This window comes from Plectropomus leopardus, chromosome 9 (assembly GCF_008729295.1).
Source record: "Plectropomus leopardus isolate mb chromosome 9, YSFRI_Pleo_2.0, whole genome shotgun sequence".
In the NCBI taxonomy this organism is placed as follows: domain Eukaryota; kingdom Metazoa; phylum Chordata; class Actinopteri; order Perciformes; family Serranidae; genus Plectropomus; species Plectropomus leopardus.
The window spans coordinates 8,656,196-8,675,625 of record NC_056471.1 but is presented as its reverse complement, the minus strand read 5'-3'; the positions used below and the strand labels follow the sequence as shown (position 1 = coordinate 8,675,625).

Here is a 19,430-nt window from a genome sequence, read left to right as displayed (position 1 = left end):
ACACCTTAGCATAAAATCAAAGAAATCTTGCAGTTTTTGTCTGCAAGCAAAACCATATAAATAGTATTTTTTCCTCTTGATCTGGGTACAAAAAAGATCAATTGCAGGTCTTGTTTGACAGAAGAAGTTTTGATACTACTTGGCACTGAGTTTTTTTGGCACCATAAAGGTATCAAGTACTGATACTCAGCCCCAATAATTACCAAAATAAAAAGCATAAAAAAAATCTACAACCCAAATATATATTTTCTAGACTTTAGTCTTTATGTTTTGTTTTCAGATTAGTGAATAATTTGATGTGTTTGGGCCTCTGAAATTATTCAGATAGAACAAGGACAAGATCACAACCAGTAAGGGCAGGTCACATTTTACAGACAAGATTTGGCACTACTGAAATTAATGTTTATGCAAATATAAAAAATACATACTGACACACAACAGGAGGTACCATTCTAACTGGTTTATTTTTTGTTTTGTAAAAAAAGAGTAGGTTCATAAAACTTTCCGTTTTATATATGTATTTAACAGTTTACAAAATTGGCTTTAAACATTTAATTCAAAATATTTCTTATACTCTGAAATAAACAAATTCACAAAAATAATCTATATTCCTTATGAACATTAAAAAGTAGTGTACATCTGTCATAGAAACGAGGAAAACTAAAGGAGGAGTGCTAACGTGGGTTCATGGAAAAAGCAGCAGAGGGCGGATAACCAGCTGTTAGAATCCACAACAGGTGACTGTCGACTGAGCCCGGACACATGCACAAACTCCTCCAAATACAGTTAAAGTTCTGGGAATCAATGGAGTGTTTGTGAAGGAAGATTTACTGGACTCTGAGTGAGTGTGTGTGTGTGTGTGTGTGTGTGTGTGTGTGTGTGTGTGTGTGTGTGTGTTGTGGGGTTAGAGGAGTAAACCCTAAAAGGATCCCAGCAGCTGCATTCACTGAACTCATGTTCTATTGCTGTCATGGCAGGTAAGAGGAGGATAACGCTCAATCAATGAGCCACAGAAGACAACTGTCTTGTGGACATGGTCCACATTCAGTCCAAAACACTAATACATTTACATACTGTTGGTGTCCATCTATTTCAGTTTTAAAAAGCACTGTTGTGTGATGTTTATTTCCAAGAGTATGTCAGTATAAACTGTCAAAATAGTAACTAAATGGACCGGATTTTAAAAGCCAATAAATCAGGTTACATGTGCAATCTTACCTCTTTTTGGAGTTTCAAAATTTAAAAAAAAGTGCTGATGAGAGTTGGGCGATATGACAAAATATACCCAGAGTCATGTTTGTTACTGACAAGTTTAGCAAAAATATTTCCATCAGGGTATTATCTTCAGAAAATTGATGATACATCCCATAATAACATAGAACTTATTTTATGCTCATGGTTTTATCCATATCGCCCACCTCTAATGCCACTGCACATCAGTATCAGCTGATGTGCTGAGAAAAATATTAAAAAACAGAATCAATTAGGTAAGGAAAAAAACTTCAGTGCATCCTTTGTGCAGATGTAACACTCAGAATATGAGGTGGACCTGTGTGTTGGCCCAAAATTTGCATGAATGCAAAATTTTGTTTCTTAGGAAAAAAGAAGTATCAGTCTTACAAACACTTTTCAGACCAGCTGAAGAAAGGTCTGTTAAAAAATAACAATAACAGGAATGTACCTGTCCACCGTTTGCTCTGCTATTTGAGGATCTGACGGCTTACTGTGTGTGTGTGTGTGTGTGTGTGTGTGTGTGTGTGTGTGTGTGAACAATGTGCCGATACAGACAAAAGCCATATGGATGTTTAAGGCATCTGTCAATACGAAGAGGATTATGCTTAAAGTCATTTTCCTCGGTGGACCTGTCCTCCAGTTAAACCCTGTGACCTCTGCCTCTAACAGGATGTGATGTAACAGCACAGGGACAGTGGGAACATCTGCCATCAGTGCATTTGTCCTCTCCCTCTCCAGTTCGTCAGTTTGTCTTTTTGGGAATAGTCAACAAGAATGTCTCTTTTACGGTGGTGAAAGGTTTGTTAAAAGAGGAGCTTTATTCCCTTTTGTAGTAACGAAGAAAATCTGGCTCCATCACTAACTGCCGTGATCGTTGGGGAGCTGCGAGGATGCCGCTGCCTTCTCCTCCAACTCAGCGAGGGACGCCTCCAGCTGCTGGATCAGTACCCGCTTCTTGAACCTGACAGAGAGGCAAAGGAAGTCAGAGAGATTCATGCGGGTGAACCCGACTTTTAAATCTACATTATAATGTGACTGCAGTGACACAGGTCTTAAAGGATTACTTTACCCACTAAATGGTCATTTGAATGTCAGCTACTCACCCCATGTTACACTGAATTCATTAATAAAACTTTGTTTTTCTCGCACGTATCTACGGTGAACAAAGAATCCAAGAATGGAGAGCATTTTGGATGTAAAATTGAGTGTAAGTAGGTGCATGTTTATCAGCAGCAAAATGATATAAAAACGTCTGTTTACAAACTCTCAGAGCTCCTGCAGTATGATCCGAGTCTCATTTATCCAGTCTTCTGCGTAGTGCTTCCCCAACATTTTAGCATTTTTGCTAAAGCTGTAATATTTAAAACACTTCCACATTTGAGTATTGCGCCTGGTTTCGGACTCTGCTCATGCGCATTATTGTGTTGTCTAGGCGAGCTACGCTCATGAGACTGTTTATGCAAGTTATGTGAGAGTTTGTAAACGTTTGCTTTAATATAGTTTTTGCTGTTGTGAAACGTGGCCCCCATTTACTTAATTTCATCAAGAATATTCTGTTTTTGTGCCCCCATAGTTTTCTTCACAGTTCAGTGTTAACATGTGAGGAGTCATTGATACACAAATGATCTTTTCCTGGTTGAAGTGCTCCTTCAAAAACATCTAAAATGAGCCAGTGTTTCTTACCTGACAGCCTCTTTGATAGCGTGTTGGATGAAGTACCTCTGAACATTAACTGATCCTTTCACCTGCTGCAGCAGACCATGTATTGCCTCAAAATCTGAGAAAAAAAAACACAGACAGCAATGAAGAGACAGCCAAATGCTCCCAATGTGACACCCGCTCTGTCACAGTAGAATGACACTAAATGTAATGTGATTCGCTGCACAGGCTCAGACTCACTGCGTCCAGGTTTGCGGACCTCCTTGATGATCTGACTCCTCAGCTCTGCTTGGCTGCCATCTAGTGGAGGTATGAAGATGGTCTCCAGCACCGCAGGGTCGGCTTCAGTGTCGTCCAGTTGGCTCTGCGGACTCAGTCGGTCACAGTTGTGTTTCTCCTCCGGCTGCTGTTCATCTAGACGATCTTCCGCTTGTCTCTCTTCTGTCATGTTGATGTCCTCTCCACGATCTGCTGCTCCCAGCCCGGCCTTCTCCTCCAGGCTCAGTGGAGATGCGTTCTCTGCTACAGTGTCCATCTCGGCGGTCCACATCTCCCCGGACTCGGGCTCAAGAACCCCGTCACCGTTACTCTCAGCGATCACTGTGTTGTTGCCGTCCACTCCTGTAAGTTCAACAAATAATTATTCAGGACCAATTGTGCAACAACTTCCACTCAATTCCTCACAATACACAAATATCATAACTCTTGTGTTCCATGAATCTCACCTTTGTGCTGTGGGACGGGTTTTAGGAGGTTCTGCTGCCCCTGAACGGCTACCGGACTCTTTCCCGCCACCACATGGTTGGTGCTCGCTGGTGGAGTCTGTGGCCGCCGCAGTAACGGAGACATGCTCCGCCTTCTCTTCATCGTGTTACCCGAGTTGGAATCGCCCGAATGTCCTCGTTTCTTATTTTGAGGCCCCGCTACAAACTCGTCTGCCTCATCGATCATCATCCCCTGAGACAAACAGGCCAGAAATCAAAAAAATATTGAATGAAGTTGTAAAATAAAACCCACGTTGTGCATAGGTTAATTGTACCGACCAATTTTATGTGTTAATATATTTACCTTCTTATCCTGCTTGAAAGGATTCCCAAATGTGTGCAGGCGTTTCGGTTGGTCGGGGTCAATCTCTCTCAAAGGGGACGGCATCATTTTTAGGTACTCCTGATAGTTTCCCATCTGGGCCACTGGGATACTGTGCAGATAGTCTAACAACCACAGGAAGTATTATTAGTATCGACTAAATACTGTAAAAATTACACAGGACACACTATACATTTTGGATTGTTTGTCAGCAGCATTTGGCAAGTTTGTGCTGTTCATGTTCATTAAAGGGCCAGCGTGAAGGATTTAGTAACATCTAGCAATGAAGTTGCAGACTGCAAATGTATAAAGAATCTACGGTGTCCTTCAGATAATATAAAAACGCACAGGGCCAGTGTTTAGTGTGTCTGTTCTGGACTTCTGCACAAACACAGCGGAGCACCACGATGGGCTCCATGAACGAGGAGCCACTCCCTCTGTGGATATAAAGGGCTCTTTCTAAGAATACGAAACACAGTTCTTAGTTTCAGGTGATTATACACAAATGAAAACAAAGTTATGATTATTATATTCCATTTCTGTAAGACTACATACATCACTCTAAATCCTACACACTGGGCATTTAAATCATAAAGCATTATTAAAGGGTGGCCCAAAGTTTTGTATTATTGTGTAGCTCCCAGTACTGTTTCTAATGTATGTGTGGCTGGCTCTGGAGTTAGGTGAATATGACGATGCATTGAAAAAGTCCGTGCAAAAAAAAAAAAAAAATTAAAAAAGAAAAAACAGCAGTGATTTATTAATCAAAAATCACAACTGAAACAGAGGAGAAGAACAAAAGTCCCTGGAAAAATGAAAAAAAGCAACTGAGAAAATCACAGCCTCACTGCAGGCTCATCCCCCCCCATCAACCCCCAGGTGGCGTCTTATGACCCCTCCAGGCTCCACCCTGTTTGGACTCATCCACTGCATGGGGGAAGGGTAAACAGAAAAAAAGGGGAATAACTCTTAAACCTGATCCTAACAGGCCAACATTAATATTTAACTAGCAACATATTTACATGTAAGCCAGAATCAATAAATCCGTCTATCTGCAATGAATTAAATGCTCCCAAATCCTAAATCAGTCTCCGGTGTCTGATCACACAGCCAGAGGATTTGGAACCGTCCCTCTCAGCCCAGTCTGCCAGAAACCACAATGAAACTGGTGAACAAAGGGCAGAATCACCACTATCATTAATGAACCAGGTTGAAACAAAAAGCAAAAACAAACACACAAACCTGCTTTATGAAAAACCAATATCTTAAGACATTTCATTGAAAAAACGTTGAGATAAGACACCTTATTGATAACTTCACTCTGACTAACAAGACACAGGTGGCCTCATCAAGCCTGCTGACAGTGGCTGCTGTTGGAGATCTGGGCATGTGAAAGAGAGTTAAGAAAACCTTTTCACAGTATTCAAATCCCAAAAATTTAAATTTTGGTGTGTATGATTTGAAGTCAAAATGCTATTTTCCCCCACCTTTCCAAAACCTTTTCCCCACCTGACCTGACGTATGTGCTACATTCAAACTCGTACTGCCGTGGCCGCCACACTAGTTCAAAAAGTCACACAAATAATCAAGCCGATTGAGGCAGCAGTACATCAGCAACTCCCGTGTGCTGCGAGGTAAAATTCCTGTCAGGGGAGTCTGGTGGTTTTGATTGGGACAATTTGACAGCTTCAGTTCCCTGTCGGAGAGGGCTGTCAGACAGCAAGGTAAAGTGGTCAAATATATTGTACATACAGTGCACACTGATTGATTGAATTGAATGATTTTTATTGATACTTCTTTTTGGGTGGTTCTTTTTTAAGGCGGCTAGAGTACATTTTGCCACCGCTTCTGTTCACAGTCACCTGACTCCTGTAACAGAAAAATGAATTTAACCTCTGAGAACAAGAGGAGTTCCTGGTCAACTGCTGTCAGTTTTTTTTGTATTATTGTGACTTTCAGAGCTGAACTGATGTGGCAGCCACAGCAGTACATCGCTTTACTTCTGTGCCCCAGTACTCCTGTAAACTGGGAGCACGCCAACCGCCATCTACCGAAGTAATACACCGACTGTGGCAAAAAAAAAAACATTCAGCATCACATTCTCTTTCGATTTTTCCTTTACCTTCGTCTTGCCCTCGGATCAGTTTTTGCGACGTCCGCAGCAAATTGGAGCGCATCCTGGTGAGCTGATCCAGAAGGTTCCGTCTCGGGATGTCATATGCATTTCGATAAACTTGAGGTTTCACATCCTGTAAAGACATCAGCAAACCCAGTCAGTGAAAACCCACCAAACATTGACCTGTTTCGTCATGTAACTTTCACACAAAGCATGGCGAGTTTTTCAGAAAAGTACCTTGTTGAGCAGGGCGATCTGGAAGCCAGCGAACTCTTTGAAGTTGATGTCCGCCAGGCGAAGGGGCCCCTCCCCGGTGATTCCCTGCAGCAACTGCTTAAAGTCCCGCCGGTGGGCCAGAGACAGAGAGCTGGAGTGGTTCTTCACCTTTATGCCAGTTTCTTGGGGAGCCTTCTTCCCCACAGACACGATTAGACGATCAGATTCCATCTTTGCCTTTTACAGCAACACAACAGGGAAAGAAATATTTTGTAACTGTCTGGTCAGAAGTTTAGACTGAAATGAGATTTTAGTTTCCTCATGTTTGAGTGACAATGGATATGGTAAACTGCATCAGATACTTTCATTTCACGAAGAATCGTTTCAGTATCAATGAGTGTGTTTACATGGACATGAATAACCTGTTTATGATCAGGTTTTTGGAGTATCTTGTTTGTGTGTTTAAGCATGTAAAGCAGTTTTTGAGAAACCCAAATGTGCCAGCTGGTGTGCTCTGACAGAAACCAGGATGTATATTGAGAATATGAATAAAGTCATACCTCTGCAGACGCAGATTTGTCGTATGTGTTGTTTGGCTGATACAGACTGACTGATTTCATTTTGTTTTCTACTTTGCTTTTTATGTGGAACCGTGCAAATTTTTGTTCATAAGAACAGATATCGATTTCGTATATATGGATGCTACACTAAGATTAAGCTGGTTATTTACGTATGAAACATTTAGATTAGCTCGTTGTCTGAAGAAAGCATGGGAGACGACAAACCAAGCTCTCATCAAGATAAACTGTAGATTTGTAAAATTTGTAAGAATTTTTCACTGTAAAATTCATTTTTTGCAAGTATATTGGTCATGTATTATTTTGTAACTTTATTTTGTGTACGTACTTTTTCTTTTTTGCTGATATGTGTAAAACCAATAAACAGGTTATTAACGTCCATGTAATTACTCTTATTGTTTATTATCTTCAAAGCAAAGACACTGCAGACATGATTCCTGTTTTTAGTCCAAATTTATGGCTCAATTTGACCTGTTCAGTTTAAGACGAGACTACATTAAAACATTTTGGTTGCTCAGCTTATCATAACTGAAAATAAAGGAATGTTTTACAGCTGTATGTGGCAATCAATTTGCAGTTCCCATCTCATGTTTTAATTTTTGGAAGAAAAAAAAACATCTATGTGTTTGCTCTGAAGCTAATATATGCTCTGTCTCACGCTTAAGGACACTTTGACTCCTGATGAAGTGTATCTGACACTACGCCCGTCACATAGCTTGGAAATGATGTTAAGGGAACCTGCGTGCATTGACTCTTTACCTGCTGACTGAGCTTCTTCAGGTAAGAGATAACACTGTAACTGAGGCCGCAGTCCATGGTGTCTGCAATAAGATTAGGTGCACCCATCATCCTCAACGCCTTTTTTAAGGGCTGTCAGAAGATAGAAAGAGGAAGTTGTGGATGTAAGTTCCATAAAAAACAATATAAATCCATGTACTGAACTTTCAAATGCACCATAAATAACAAAGGTTAACTAGGTTTACCAAGAGGTAGTACGGAGGCATTGTCTTCAGGTACATCTCAAAAGCCTGTCGCCACTTGAGGTTTGGTTTTAGTTTGTGCACTTTGAACAAATCATCTGGAAGGAGACAAAGACAGGAGGAGAAAAGAGGTTTTATCATTCTGGATCAGTGAGCAGTCAGCCATCCACCTGCACCTCCGACTGCTGCTGCTGCTGCTGCAGGGCCGACTGCTGTACACACACAATACTCAGGTGGTGAGTCTAAAACAAGCATCAAAAAATACACAACTATTTGTCCCTAAATATAAATGTTGATGAAATTGCCTAATGATAAGCTTATTATTTGTGATTTTCTTTATAGCCAAAGACGATTGGGCGGAAAAAAGGTCGCAGATGATGAAGTGACCCAGAAAAGGAAAGCCTTTTAAATTTTATATCAGCTCAGACCTACTGACCCAGAAGTTTTGAGGCCACTTCAAAGGACCTGTTTGATGCCATTTGTCTTACCGAGGAGTGGGAGAAGTACTGGGTAGTTGTAAGGCATCACAAAGAGGTTGACACAGGTGAGAGTGGTGCTGGCTTTGAGGTAGCCAAATGGCTGTCCCAGGTCATTCTGTTTCCCGCTGCTGTTAACAAACGCCTGAGGACAACAAGGAAAATAAAGTCAAAATTTGGTTATTGAGATAAAAAAAATGGAACTGAAAACATTTGTAGATCAGCGCTTTGTGACCGAGCTTCACAAGTGAGGCCCATTACTTTACTAACTACAAAAGGGTGAAAATAAATTTTGAATGAAGCTCGCAATCTCGTGATTTTCAGAGAAACAAAGCTGATGGGTGTGTGATCATCTACCATACCTGCCAGCACATGTGTGGAGACTTCCTTTCCAAAACAAACTGGGTGAGCGGAGATGGCTCCAGTTCGTACTTGTCAAAGGGAAGCTTGTCGATCACCATGGGCTCACAGTCCACGCAAGAGAAACGCACCATGGGATGTGCAGAGCGAGGTGGCTGGAAGCAGGAAATGGACATAATTGAAGAAGTTGTGAAGCAACAGATCGTGGTGTTAACAGGATGAGTTTGCAGAGCTGGACACTTGATTGTATCGGCTGTAAGTTAAAGTTACTGACTGATGTTAGACAGAGAAAAAGAGGACTTCCAATAAAAGAGAGAAAGACAGAAACATCAGGTAAGCCTGGTGAAAGTAAAAGAGACATTTCTTGTAAAACATAGTTCTTCAGTCTGCAGAATGACACGCTGAAAGTGTCGCTGAGATATTTTTAAGCCTCTCTGCTCACCAGGGTGGGAGAATTCTGGTCCGGCCAGAAGGACTCTGGTATGGGCCAATGCCCAACTGGAACCCCTGTCTTTGGGTTCGGTCGCACGTAGATGAGTTTGTGGCAGCTGTGCCACGGCTGCGGGTTGAAGGATGACACAGGACGACTTGGCTCCGATGAGTTGTCTGTGAAACAAAAAGACATGACGTAAGGCAGAACACATTTCTCAACCACTGTAAACAAACCCCCTGAGTCATGGATATGATTAGGCTTTTATCATTTTCTGAAATACTTTTAAAGTCTCTCAAGTACCTAAAACTTTCCTGTGTAAACACTTTTTTTAACAAATATAACTTTGAATCTCTCTTTTTATGAGTACAATGATGTGAGTCAATTTATCTCTTAACATTTCTTAACAGAGACACTTTTTTATGCACTCAGTTCTCCTTTTTAGTGTAAAACCACAGTGTCATGAACCAAGATAAGAAGATTCTCTTTTGCTTTCACCTGTTTCTCTGCCCTCAGTATCTTTGCTCTATCTTGCTGCGTGAAACGCGATCATATTACGTGCTCAGAAACTCAATAAAATCGACGCCTTTCAGGGGGCGTAGGCCATTTGATTCGTGTTTATGAACTCGACTGGGTTCTTGGGTAGTGAATCATTTTGTGCATGCCAAAAATGTAATGACTGTAATGTTGTTACTGCAGTTCATACATGTTCCATGACAGGTCTAAGGGCAGGATTTGCACAGAGGTAAAGCCACTGCCTCGTGTCCACTCAGCGTGCCACTCACCTTCCCCGATGAGAGGTGGATCTGGCCCCGTCTTCTCAAAATTAATGACAACACCGCTTTGAACCTTTTGGACCAGAGACTCCAGACACTGGTTCAGCATCCTCTGTGTCCGCACACAGTACGATCGCCCTGAGAGAAAACCAGAGGGCACAATATTCAGGGGTGTAAGAAAACATTGATATATTTGAGTATGGACAATAGTGTGACTTTTTAATGATATTTTTATGACATGTACAATGGCTTTGTTGTAATATACTATACATTTTACATATTACTATGGCATTTCTTGTTTTTAAGATATTTTTTTTGCTTTTTTCGCCTTTATTTGACAGGACAGAGTGAATGTGTGAAAGGGAGAGAGACAGGGGACGACATGCAGCAAAAGGCCGACGGCGGAGTCGACCCTGCGACCGCTGCAGCGAGGACTCAGCCTCTGAACGTGGAGCACACGCTCTATCCACTGAGCTGCCGATGCCCCTACTATGGCATTTTCATGACATATTAACACTTTAAATCCTCAGAGCACTCATATTATATTCTAGTTTTACATTCTAGTTTTACACTTTTAACACAGCTTCACATTAATGTACCTACCACACACCAAACATAAAATTGCAGTTCTCTGTAATACTATCTTTAAAGTTTACTTATGATTGCGGTTACATTTTCTGAGGATTATTTCAGATGTCAGTGCGTGTTCCCTTGTCATAGCATAGCACACTTTTTTTTCATAAGTATATTTGGGGGATGTCCCCTGAACTATATCATAGGAACAGCCTATTGTTGGATGTTGAGATAAATAAAAACAGATCCCACTGTTATGGCTGCATATAAAAGTGAACATTTTATTCATGATGGTGTGTTCTTTATACTGACAGTTTTCCTAAAATTAGTTGCGCAAACTTGCAAAATATCGCCTTGTTTACATTATCACAATATATTGAATTGTAACACCAGTATCTTTCCCACCACACAGCCTTGACAATTATCACACACAATGGAGTGAATTATGAGTGCAGACACATAATGATTCTGATGATAAATGTTGGCGTGAACGCAGACCCATGCTGGCGTGCCAAAGTAAGAAAATGTCAAACCTCCAGTGACTTCACACATTTGGGTGATGGCAGACTCATCTGTGGGGACGCTGCCGAGCTGCTCCGTGTCCGGAGTGGCTGCTCCCGGCAGTCTCAGCACCAACGCAAACAGACGCTGGTCCCAGCGGAAAGGCTCCTTGGTCAGCTCGCTGCCTGCCAGCGGAGAGTTCAGAGGCAGGTGCAGCTACGCAACAGGACAGAAGGAGAGAAAAGGATGATGGGAAAACTGCTACTGCCTAACATTTGCACAGTTTACAAACCGGATTATTCCTGTCTGTACATAATCCAAACAGATCACATTACAGTATAGTAGCACTGGTGCATTTGTGTGTCCTCTCACCTCATCAGGCACCCCGGAGCTGTGTGTGAGCTTGTTCCCATCAGTGATGGTGATGATCACAGATGGTTCCAGGAAGAACGGGTTACGGCCCTGAGACAGAAACACATTCAGCCATTAAACCAAAGTTCAAGCTTCTTTACCGTAAAACTTCAAAATAAAAGCCTCTTTGCCATTAGAGGCCCAGTCCCTTTTACTAGTGCAATGTGGCGACACATTTTGACGAATAAAGGTGTGTCTCAATTAGCAGCCCGGTCTTTTATAGAAGTTCTTTGAATGTATAAAACCAGGTTGTTGGCAAAACAAAGAAACGCGAAAAGAGTAAGTAGATGTAGATGTTGTTTATGTATTTAAAATTATTTTACAGAATTATTAGCATTGTTACGCATCTTTTTTCCAGGTCATGTCTTGCTTTGTAGTTTTTTTGTTGTTGTTTGTTTTACTTTGTCATTTTGTTGTTGTTGTTTTGTTTTGTTTTATTTTATTTGGGGCGGGGGGGCTGCAGTTTTTCAGGGAATTTTTTGTACTTTTCATAGATTTCTTGCTAACCTCTGGGTCATTTCTTCTTTTGTTGCTCATTATCTTCTTCCCGTGTTTTTGAATAAAACAAAACCAATTTGCCAGCTCACAAAAGGTTAAACAAATAATTCGATTGTATATTCATCTTTGCTGAGCAAGTTTTGTATGAAAGGAATTCAAAGCCTGTCCCATAAAGACGTCCACCGAATATATGCCTTTTGAGTTCAGCGATTTAAGCAAATAACAGCCTGAGCTGGTAATTGAAGTTTTACGGTATTCTTTGCTTTATTTACATAGCTGACAGCTCTGTGTCTCCAAAAGACTCCCATCTCCTAGACATCAAATGGAGCCGGTCTCTTGTGCTCACTGTCATGGCAAAATATGATACACCATTTAAACAGGAGTCACTTAAACACAGTATTTAGTAAGGTATTATCTTTGCACCTCTGATAATAACCTCCTGAACGCTAATATGAAGTGTGTTTTGCAGCCTGTAATCTTTGCCTTGTGTCAGGACGCATCTGTAAGCTGCAGAGTGTCCTTGTGTTACTCATTAAGGACGGAGGCCTCCACCACTGTGCTGTGGGGGTCAGCCTTGTCTAATTCAAACACACACACAGAATGCCTAAGTAGATTCACACACACATGCCGATGCACAGAACTTGTGCTGCCACTTGAGCGTGGTAATCTCCCTCTGCCTTCGAGCGGAGGTTTGCAGAAACGATGTGTGTGAGGGGCCGATGTTAACTGAGGAAGACGGAGTGGATTAAGCTGCAATGGAAAGTCAATATTTCTCTCTTTTACTGAGGGTAAAGGAATAAAAAGTGCCAGCTGAAAGCTTTGCCGCAATCATTATTAAAACCTTCGTTTATCCAAGGAAAGTCCACATATATTGTACGCGTTGGCTGTGACAGAGAAGGAGAAGCCTCGTCTTACACTCGGTTACTAGCCGGTGTGTCAGAACTAGTTTCGTCTTGTGGAATCAGTTTTTAAAATGTTTCGCTCACGGACACCTAACTTCCTCCCCTTGTACTATTTTCAGCTTTTCTTGGACTAAAATTCGCCTCTCTCTGTGTTTCTGAGCCTTCTTTGCGGTTCTCTGTTTCTGCTGCTACATTTTTCTGATTATTTTAAATGTTAGGTTGATTTTGGACACGGCCTCACCCGCTTATTCCTTAGGGAAAAATCCTGTAATGGGCTCTGAGTCTGCAGTTCACCTGATTCTTAACTTATGTCTGTTGGCCTGCTCATGCTTCTAATATGCAGTTTATAAAATCACACAAAGCAAAAGAGATGCCAATATATGTAAAAATAAAAAATCTTGGTCATTGCTGCATGTTAATTACAAATATTATAACATTGGTTATGAATTGTCCACTAAATTTGGCATGTTTGGTGTCTTGTTAAAAATTAAGTTAGGGCTGCAACTAACATGTGTTTTATTATTGCTCAACAGTGGCTGATGTTCCCATTAGCAGCATAAGTAGTCGCCTGGGGTGCCTATGCCCCCCCCCCCTAAAAATAAATAAATAAATAGACTAATATATATGGAAATGGGAGAGTGGTGTGTTTATAGGGAGCATTAGAGTAAGACAAAATGAAAAGGCAAAGGCCATTGAGGGTGCAGTACAAAGACAAGAAGAAATCTGCAAACTGTCTTATTGTTTGTTAACTAGTAGTGATACGCAGGTCAAATCACAGCCTGCAGGTCTCATCGAGTAAGCTTGTTAGAAAACATTGTGGCTTTGGGGCAGGCGGGTCATAGTGGAAAAACAGCTTTCTGAGTATGTTATTAATAACTTACAGAAACATTGTGAAATCATACAACTTTCACCCTCTCTCCCCCCTTTCTCCGTGTCTCTCACACAGCCAGCAGTTTTATCATCAGCGCTGATGCGCTCAAGCTTTCCATTACTCAGCTTTTGACTGGGAAAATCTGTTGAAGTCTGACATATTTAAATCTCTCTGGTCATAATGTCCACTAACAATATGTCCCCTGCAAATATGTAGGCCTAACATCATGTCATAACAGCAAGAAAGAGTCTCTCTTTCCACACAGATTATGTTTAATACGCACTACTGTAACATCATGTAAACAAACCGCTGTACCTATCAGCTGTGCCCTCATGTAAACAAACCAGCTGTGCTCTTGAGATTACACTTAAGATATAACCACTTAAAAGATGGATAAGTGCTTGGTGTCGTCATACGTTTGCACCTTTCAAAACAGAAAACACACATTTTATATTTACTGGAAATTACATCCAATAGAGCCGACAGCAAGCACGTTGTTATTGGCATGGTTATATTAGAAAACTTTCAGCTCTGGTTTGCAGGTTTCGGGTTTGTGGTTTGGGTTTGGGTCATTGATGAAAGTATATGTTAATGGGTTGGATGCAGCAGATTAGCTCTTATAAACAGGCTGGGTTGGTGCAGGTTTAAAAAGCCCTGACCCGCGCATCAGCTATCAGCTAGTTTTTATTTATGTTGATTTCTCATTTACTCTTGTTCTTGTCCATAATGAATCCAATAAATATTGGGGGAGGTTGGCACTGAATGTGCTAGGTCCGGCACTGTGGATAAATCTGCCAAGTATTTGCTCACTTGTCTACCTGCCCAGGGAAAACAGATGTGATATAGCTGCTAGCTAACTCTGGTGCAAATAAATTGTGTGCTGTATAGATTCACTTGAAAAGCATTTGTAAACTATGGAGGAACATTTTTGAGTGTTTTTTTTAGTGTTTGTTTTTGTGAGTGTATTTTTTTTTTAAAGTATATTATGTATATACTGAGTAATTTGTATCTTAATTTATGATGGTACAAGTGTCTGTGTCTGTATTGCACATGTAACTGTTACACCACAATGAATTTATTTTGGAAAAATGTGCTGTCTCTGCAATAATAAACAATAAATTAGTTAGTTTACCAAAGACTTGGTCTGTAAAATGTCAGGAAATTGTAAAACTGGGAACCTTTGGGTATCTTTGCTTGAGACACAACGAAAAAAATAGTTCCAGCTCTAATTACAATGACTAACAGGTAAGAATGCTGCCTACCTGTCCATAGTTGTCGATTCCCGAGACAAGCCGGTTGAGGTTAAGCAGGTCGAAGGCCGTGCGAAGAGCATGACCTAATGTAGTCAGCCCAGACGCCTGCAGGTTCTTCAGCTCACACATGAAGGTGGCGTGGTTCTCCTTCCAGCCGGCCTGAAACACACACAGGAGCAGTGTGCTGAATGGACCGCACAGCAAACAGCTGTACGACTAGCAGAGCAGCAGAGGAGGCCTGAAGTTACAATGCACGGCGAAGAGCCGCAAACAAAAATAGATCCACTCCCACAGATACCCATTCTGTGTAATTACAAAGAAAAACAGTACGCGTTTTGTTCACTAGCAACCACAAACTGATTCATGTCGAGCATGTGACTGCCACCTTTGGTAAAAGGAGTTTATGTCTTAGCAACCCATTGACTGGATGCAACATGACATAAACAGCAACCATAAAATGAGATCAGCTCATGTCAAGCTCTGGAAATGGAAGATAATATTGTTGAAATTCAGGCCCACATTTGAGCTGGGAGGTGCTGTTTAAGAAAGAGTCTAATTTCATACATGACGAGCATCCAGAAATACACTTCCCACTGCCGCCTGTCCTCTGTGACGGAGATTCACTCCCACAGGAGAGGATGTGGGTGTGTGTATCTGCTCTCGGACTTTTCTCCAGCGGGTCAAGTACCTTACTGCTGCAGCCTCATGCTTAATCTAAGGATGACCTGCAGGCTTACCACTTCCTCTGGCAGGAGGAGGAGGAGGGGGGGGCTGAAGACAAGAGAGAGCGAGAGAGAGATGAAAAAACTTGAAGCACCAATGTCTGCTCTCTGAATCAGGCCAGTGGATCTAGATTTTTGGATTATCGTGGGATATCATTCCAAAGCCATGATTTGGGAGGTATTTCTAGGAAAGCTCAGAGTGTTACATGACGTTAGATAAATGTTATACAGTCATGTGAGCAACATCAAAACTGATGGTGGAAACACACTCACTGGGGTGGTAATAGACCCAGACATAAACCCAAGTGTAAGCCAGAAGAAATGTAAGTCTTAGTCTGCACTCAATAATTCAGACAACAGAATATTTCTATTTTCCTCTCAGCCAGCCTCCTCTCTCTCCCTCTACATCAACAATTTATTGCCTCTGTAACTGTGCAATCAGAGTAGCCCCATTCAGTATAACCTTGTCCTTTCATCATAATCCTCAGTGCACAAAGCAGGCAGAGACAACAAAGGAGGAGGCAATGAAGACAAAGAGAGGAAGAGCAGGAGGAAGAGGAGCTGAGGACACACTTTACAACAAGGGAATAGCAATTCTTGGATTATTTGATTAAACACATTTCGGTGGGATGCCTGGAGCAATGATCTGGACTTGGTGGATACTACATGGTCAATGACTGAGTGAAGCAGAAGGCACCAATTACAGCCTCAACTCATAACATATGGGCCTACAACAGCAAAATTAAAAGTATACAATAATATTTTAAGTGTTGGGTCAATAAAGAACCACATAAGGCCTGATAGTTATTTTGCTTTTTGCACTGCTTTCACTATTAACACTACGCAAGAATGGACATTAGTGAATTTAAAAAAAAACAAAACGGTATTGAAACTACACAAATATATGGCAACAATAGCACTATGATAAACGTTGTTTGCAAAATTATATTCTTGAAAAGTGAAGGAGTTACTCTTGAAAACAGCTTTACGAATGCATTGGGAATTAGGGTTATATTAATATAAACTTTGCAAGAAAAAAAACATTTTATATTTTACCTCATATGGGTTAAGAAAATACAAAGTAAAAAATGTAACAAGCCCTTGTATGTTCATAAGACTAGCCAAAAGTATGAGCTAGAATAATGTGAATAAATTATTGTAAAGTTAAATATTTCATTGATTATACAAGACAAAATGATTTTTCATCCCGCTGATCAGCTGATAAAATAAAAAGGGATTATTTTATGCCCCGAAGCTCCGTTTTTCAATTCACATCTCCTATATTCTCACCCCTGGCATGTGTTTAATTATTCAAACATTTCCCATTTTCTTCCTTGCTTGCGTGATAATTACAAGTGCATCCCCAGTGCCTGCGCGTATAAAGGAAGAGAGTAAAATATGCCACTATATGATTATATGTTTTGTATTGAATTATCATGAGATGGACCGTAATATCGTGGCCTCTTGTTTGGTGCTCTCAAAAGAATGATGCCGCTTAATACATTGAAATAATTTTTTTGAAAAAAACATGATGGAATTAACTGGTTATTACAAGTATCTTTTGACTTGCACTACACTCTAAATCATATGCCTCAGATTTTATCCTCTAAAACTCATACACGCTACTGCTATTAAAGATTGATTAACTAATTACTTTCCCGCTCTGGCATTTTGTAATCTGGTCATGAGGCATGCAAACAAATAAATACGAGGAAAGCACACTATTCTCCATGTTTTAAAGCATTAATGACTTGGGATAGAGTGAGTGCTGCAATGCATATTGTGCTGAGAGTAGTAACAGTGTTGTTTATAGACAGAGTTGGACAAGCCAAGAGATTCCTAATAGCCACTAAAGCAGATGAGGGACTTCAGGGGTTCATGTGGGTACTAAGGATTGTATTTTATTGGGCATGAAAGGCTCAGAGAGAGAGATGTGTGCCAGCTCATAAAACAAATCAATTGATTGCTGGTGAGGATAGCTTTGCTGACATGAAACCCCTGAAATGATTGCAGTTATTCACAGGTTGTGTTTAGGGTTTTTTTTTTGCCTTTGTGTGTGCATGAACACTAGAGCGTGTTTTAGTATGCTGGGCCATTATGCTCATAGTATCGGTATGACAAATAATTATCATATGAATAATGATTATTTTCTTCTAGCGAACTCACATGAAAAAAAAAAATCTCATGATGAAGAGGGTTTATCAACTTTCAGCCCAGACTGGCCAATGGTAATGCGTGGATGGTGCAAGGGGAGGAGCAGGGGATGATTGGCGGGCTCTTTAACCAATCCGGACTGTGTACTTTCAAAAAAAGAGCGACGTCATAGGCGATAATAAATCTCTCCGCCTCCATCTCAACGCCCGAGACTTTTCTCAACACAAAAGCAAAATGTCCGCTGGATGGTCGGAGGCAGTGCAGCTCCGGGTCTGCGGTTATTTGGAGCAAAAAAATGCCGTTTTTCGCCACCGGGAAGCCGCCCAACACTGACTACAAACCAGAAGGACAATAAAGTCTCACTGACAGCAAAATACGTTCGCCTTATCAAATGTAAACATTGTATCAGTTGCTAATTACCTTCACTCCGTATGGTGGATCATCGAATGTAACTAGCATGTACCTGTCGCCTCTACTAGCCGGGTCTCGGGCACGCAGCTGTCAAAAAAGAAAACCAAAACAACATATATTAATTTCGACCGATCTTGCCCAAGGAACCCTATGCTCACCAAAGGTACACACTTGCTGAAAAAGTCGGGGTAAAATCAGTCGTTACCTTCATAAAGACCTCAACCGCGCCTTTAGCAACGTCCAGATACGTCGTACCCAAATAAGTGCGCTGATTCATAGAGGCGGACGTGTCTAACAGGAAAAGTAAAATAGGCATTTTAAATGTAAAGCCGCGCTTGTATGCTTTTCTAAAATTACTGTTATACACATGTGACCTATCGTGCGGCCAAACAGTTCGCACATGTGTGTATATATTTGTTATAATAAGCCCCCCCTCCTGAAGAGGGCCGTTGCCTCTGCTCTCTCTCTATCTGCCTTTCTAGAGCTCTGTCTCGGCTCGCGCTGTTCAACTTCTGCTCCTAACCGACGGCCACGCCCCGCTCCCTCCGCTGCCACGCCATTGGCCGAGCCGGATTCCACTGACCACGCCCCCTACAATACATAAATATATAATAAGGTCGCTATGGCGCGAGAGTATACAGTGCATCCGCCTGTTTTCCTGGTTGTGTGTATGCTAAACGTGTGTATTCAAAACAGTTTGACCACGCTCCGCGATTATAAGCGCAAAGTAGCCTATCTGTCTGAATTAAAACCAAATTAATAATATGTAGAGATCATATTAATAGACATGAAATTTCTTGCTAATTCCCTCGCATCCCGCCCCCGTCATACACATGCACACACACATTTACACAACCTCTCTCTCTCGCGCGCGCGCGCTCTCTCTCTCTTTCCTGTCACTCTCTTGCTGCGTTCAAGGCACCTCAATAGGTACGTCCTTCCGGCTGTTAAACATAACAAGACCACGTGCAGTGACATAGCCCAACCAAGAAAACAACGAACTTAAGTTGGACATTATCTAAGTCTATAAATCAACTGTCCTCTTTACGGTACATGCATTTGGTGCTGTGATGGTAGAATCATGGGAAAATTCACAGTTAGGGCAAAAACTGCGCAGAGACAGAACTTACACAAATAACACTCAAACAGACCACCAAAACATATCATAGGACAAATATTACAATATAAAAGTAAAAAAACCCGTAAAAGAGTACCACCTGTTCT

General features: G+C 41.2%; 1 protein-coding gene across 1 annotated transcript; it reads right to left on the bottom strand.

The window, feature by feature from the left end:
* Positions 1–312: 312 nt before the first annotated feature.
* Positions 313–18,675, bottom strand: ints6l (integrator complex subunit 6 like). Its single transcript, XM_042493813.1, has 18 exons — positions 18,412–18,675; positions 18,216–18,293; positions 14,929–15,078; positions 11,357–11,446; positions 11,017–11,200; positions 9,920–10,048; positions 9,147–9,310; positions 8,707–8,859; positions 8,357–8,489; positions 7,872–7,966; positions 7,648–7,758; positions 6,332–6,547; positions 6,101–6,227; positions 3,961–4,103; positions 3,618–3,849; positions 3,133–3,513; positions 2,917–3,010; positions 313–2,194 (listed from the first exon to the last, which is right to left on the bottom strand). The coding sequence occupies exons 1-18, from the start codon at positions 18,520–18,522 to the stop codon at positions 2,092–2,094; spliced, it is 2,694 nt and encodes an 897-aa protein (XP_042349747.1). The 5' UTR covers positions 18,523–18,675; the 3' UTR covers positions 313–2,091.
* Positions 18,676–19,430: the final 755 nt, after the last annotated feature.

Bases quoted from the DNA above. Each gene is read 5' to 3' on its own strand.
- ints6l (XM_042493813.1), bottom strand. From the start codon at position 18,522: ATGCCTATTTTACTTTTCCTGTTAGACACGTCCGCCTCTATGAATCAG. The intron at 15,079-18,215 runs GTAATTAGCAAC...TGTGTGTTTCAG, and splicing joins ATCCACCATACGGAGTGAAG to GCCGGCTGGAAGGAGAACCA. The intron at 3,011-3,132 runs GTGAGTCTGAGC...TTTTTTTCTCAG, and splicing joins GGTCCGCAAACCTGGACGCA to ATTTTGAGGCAATACATGGT.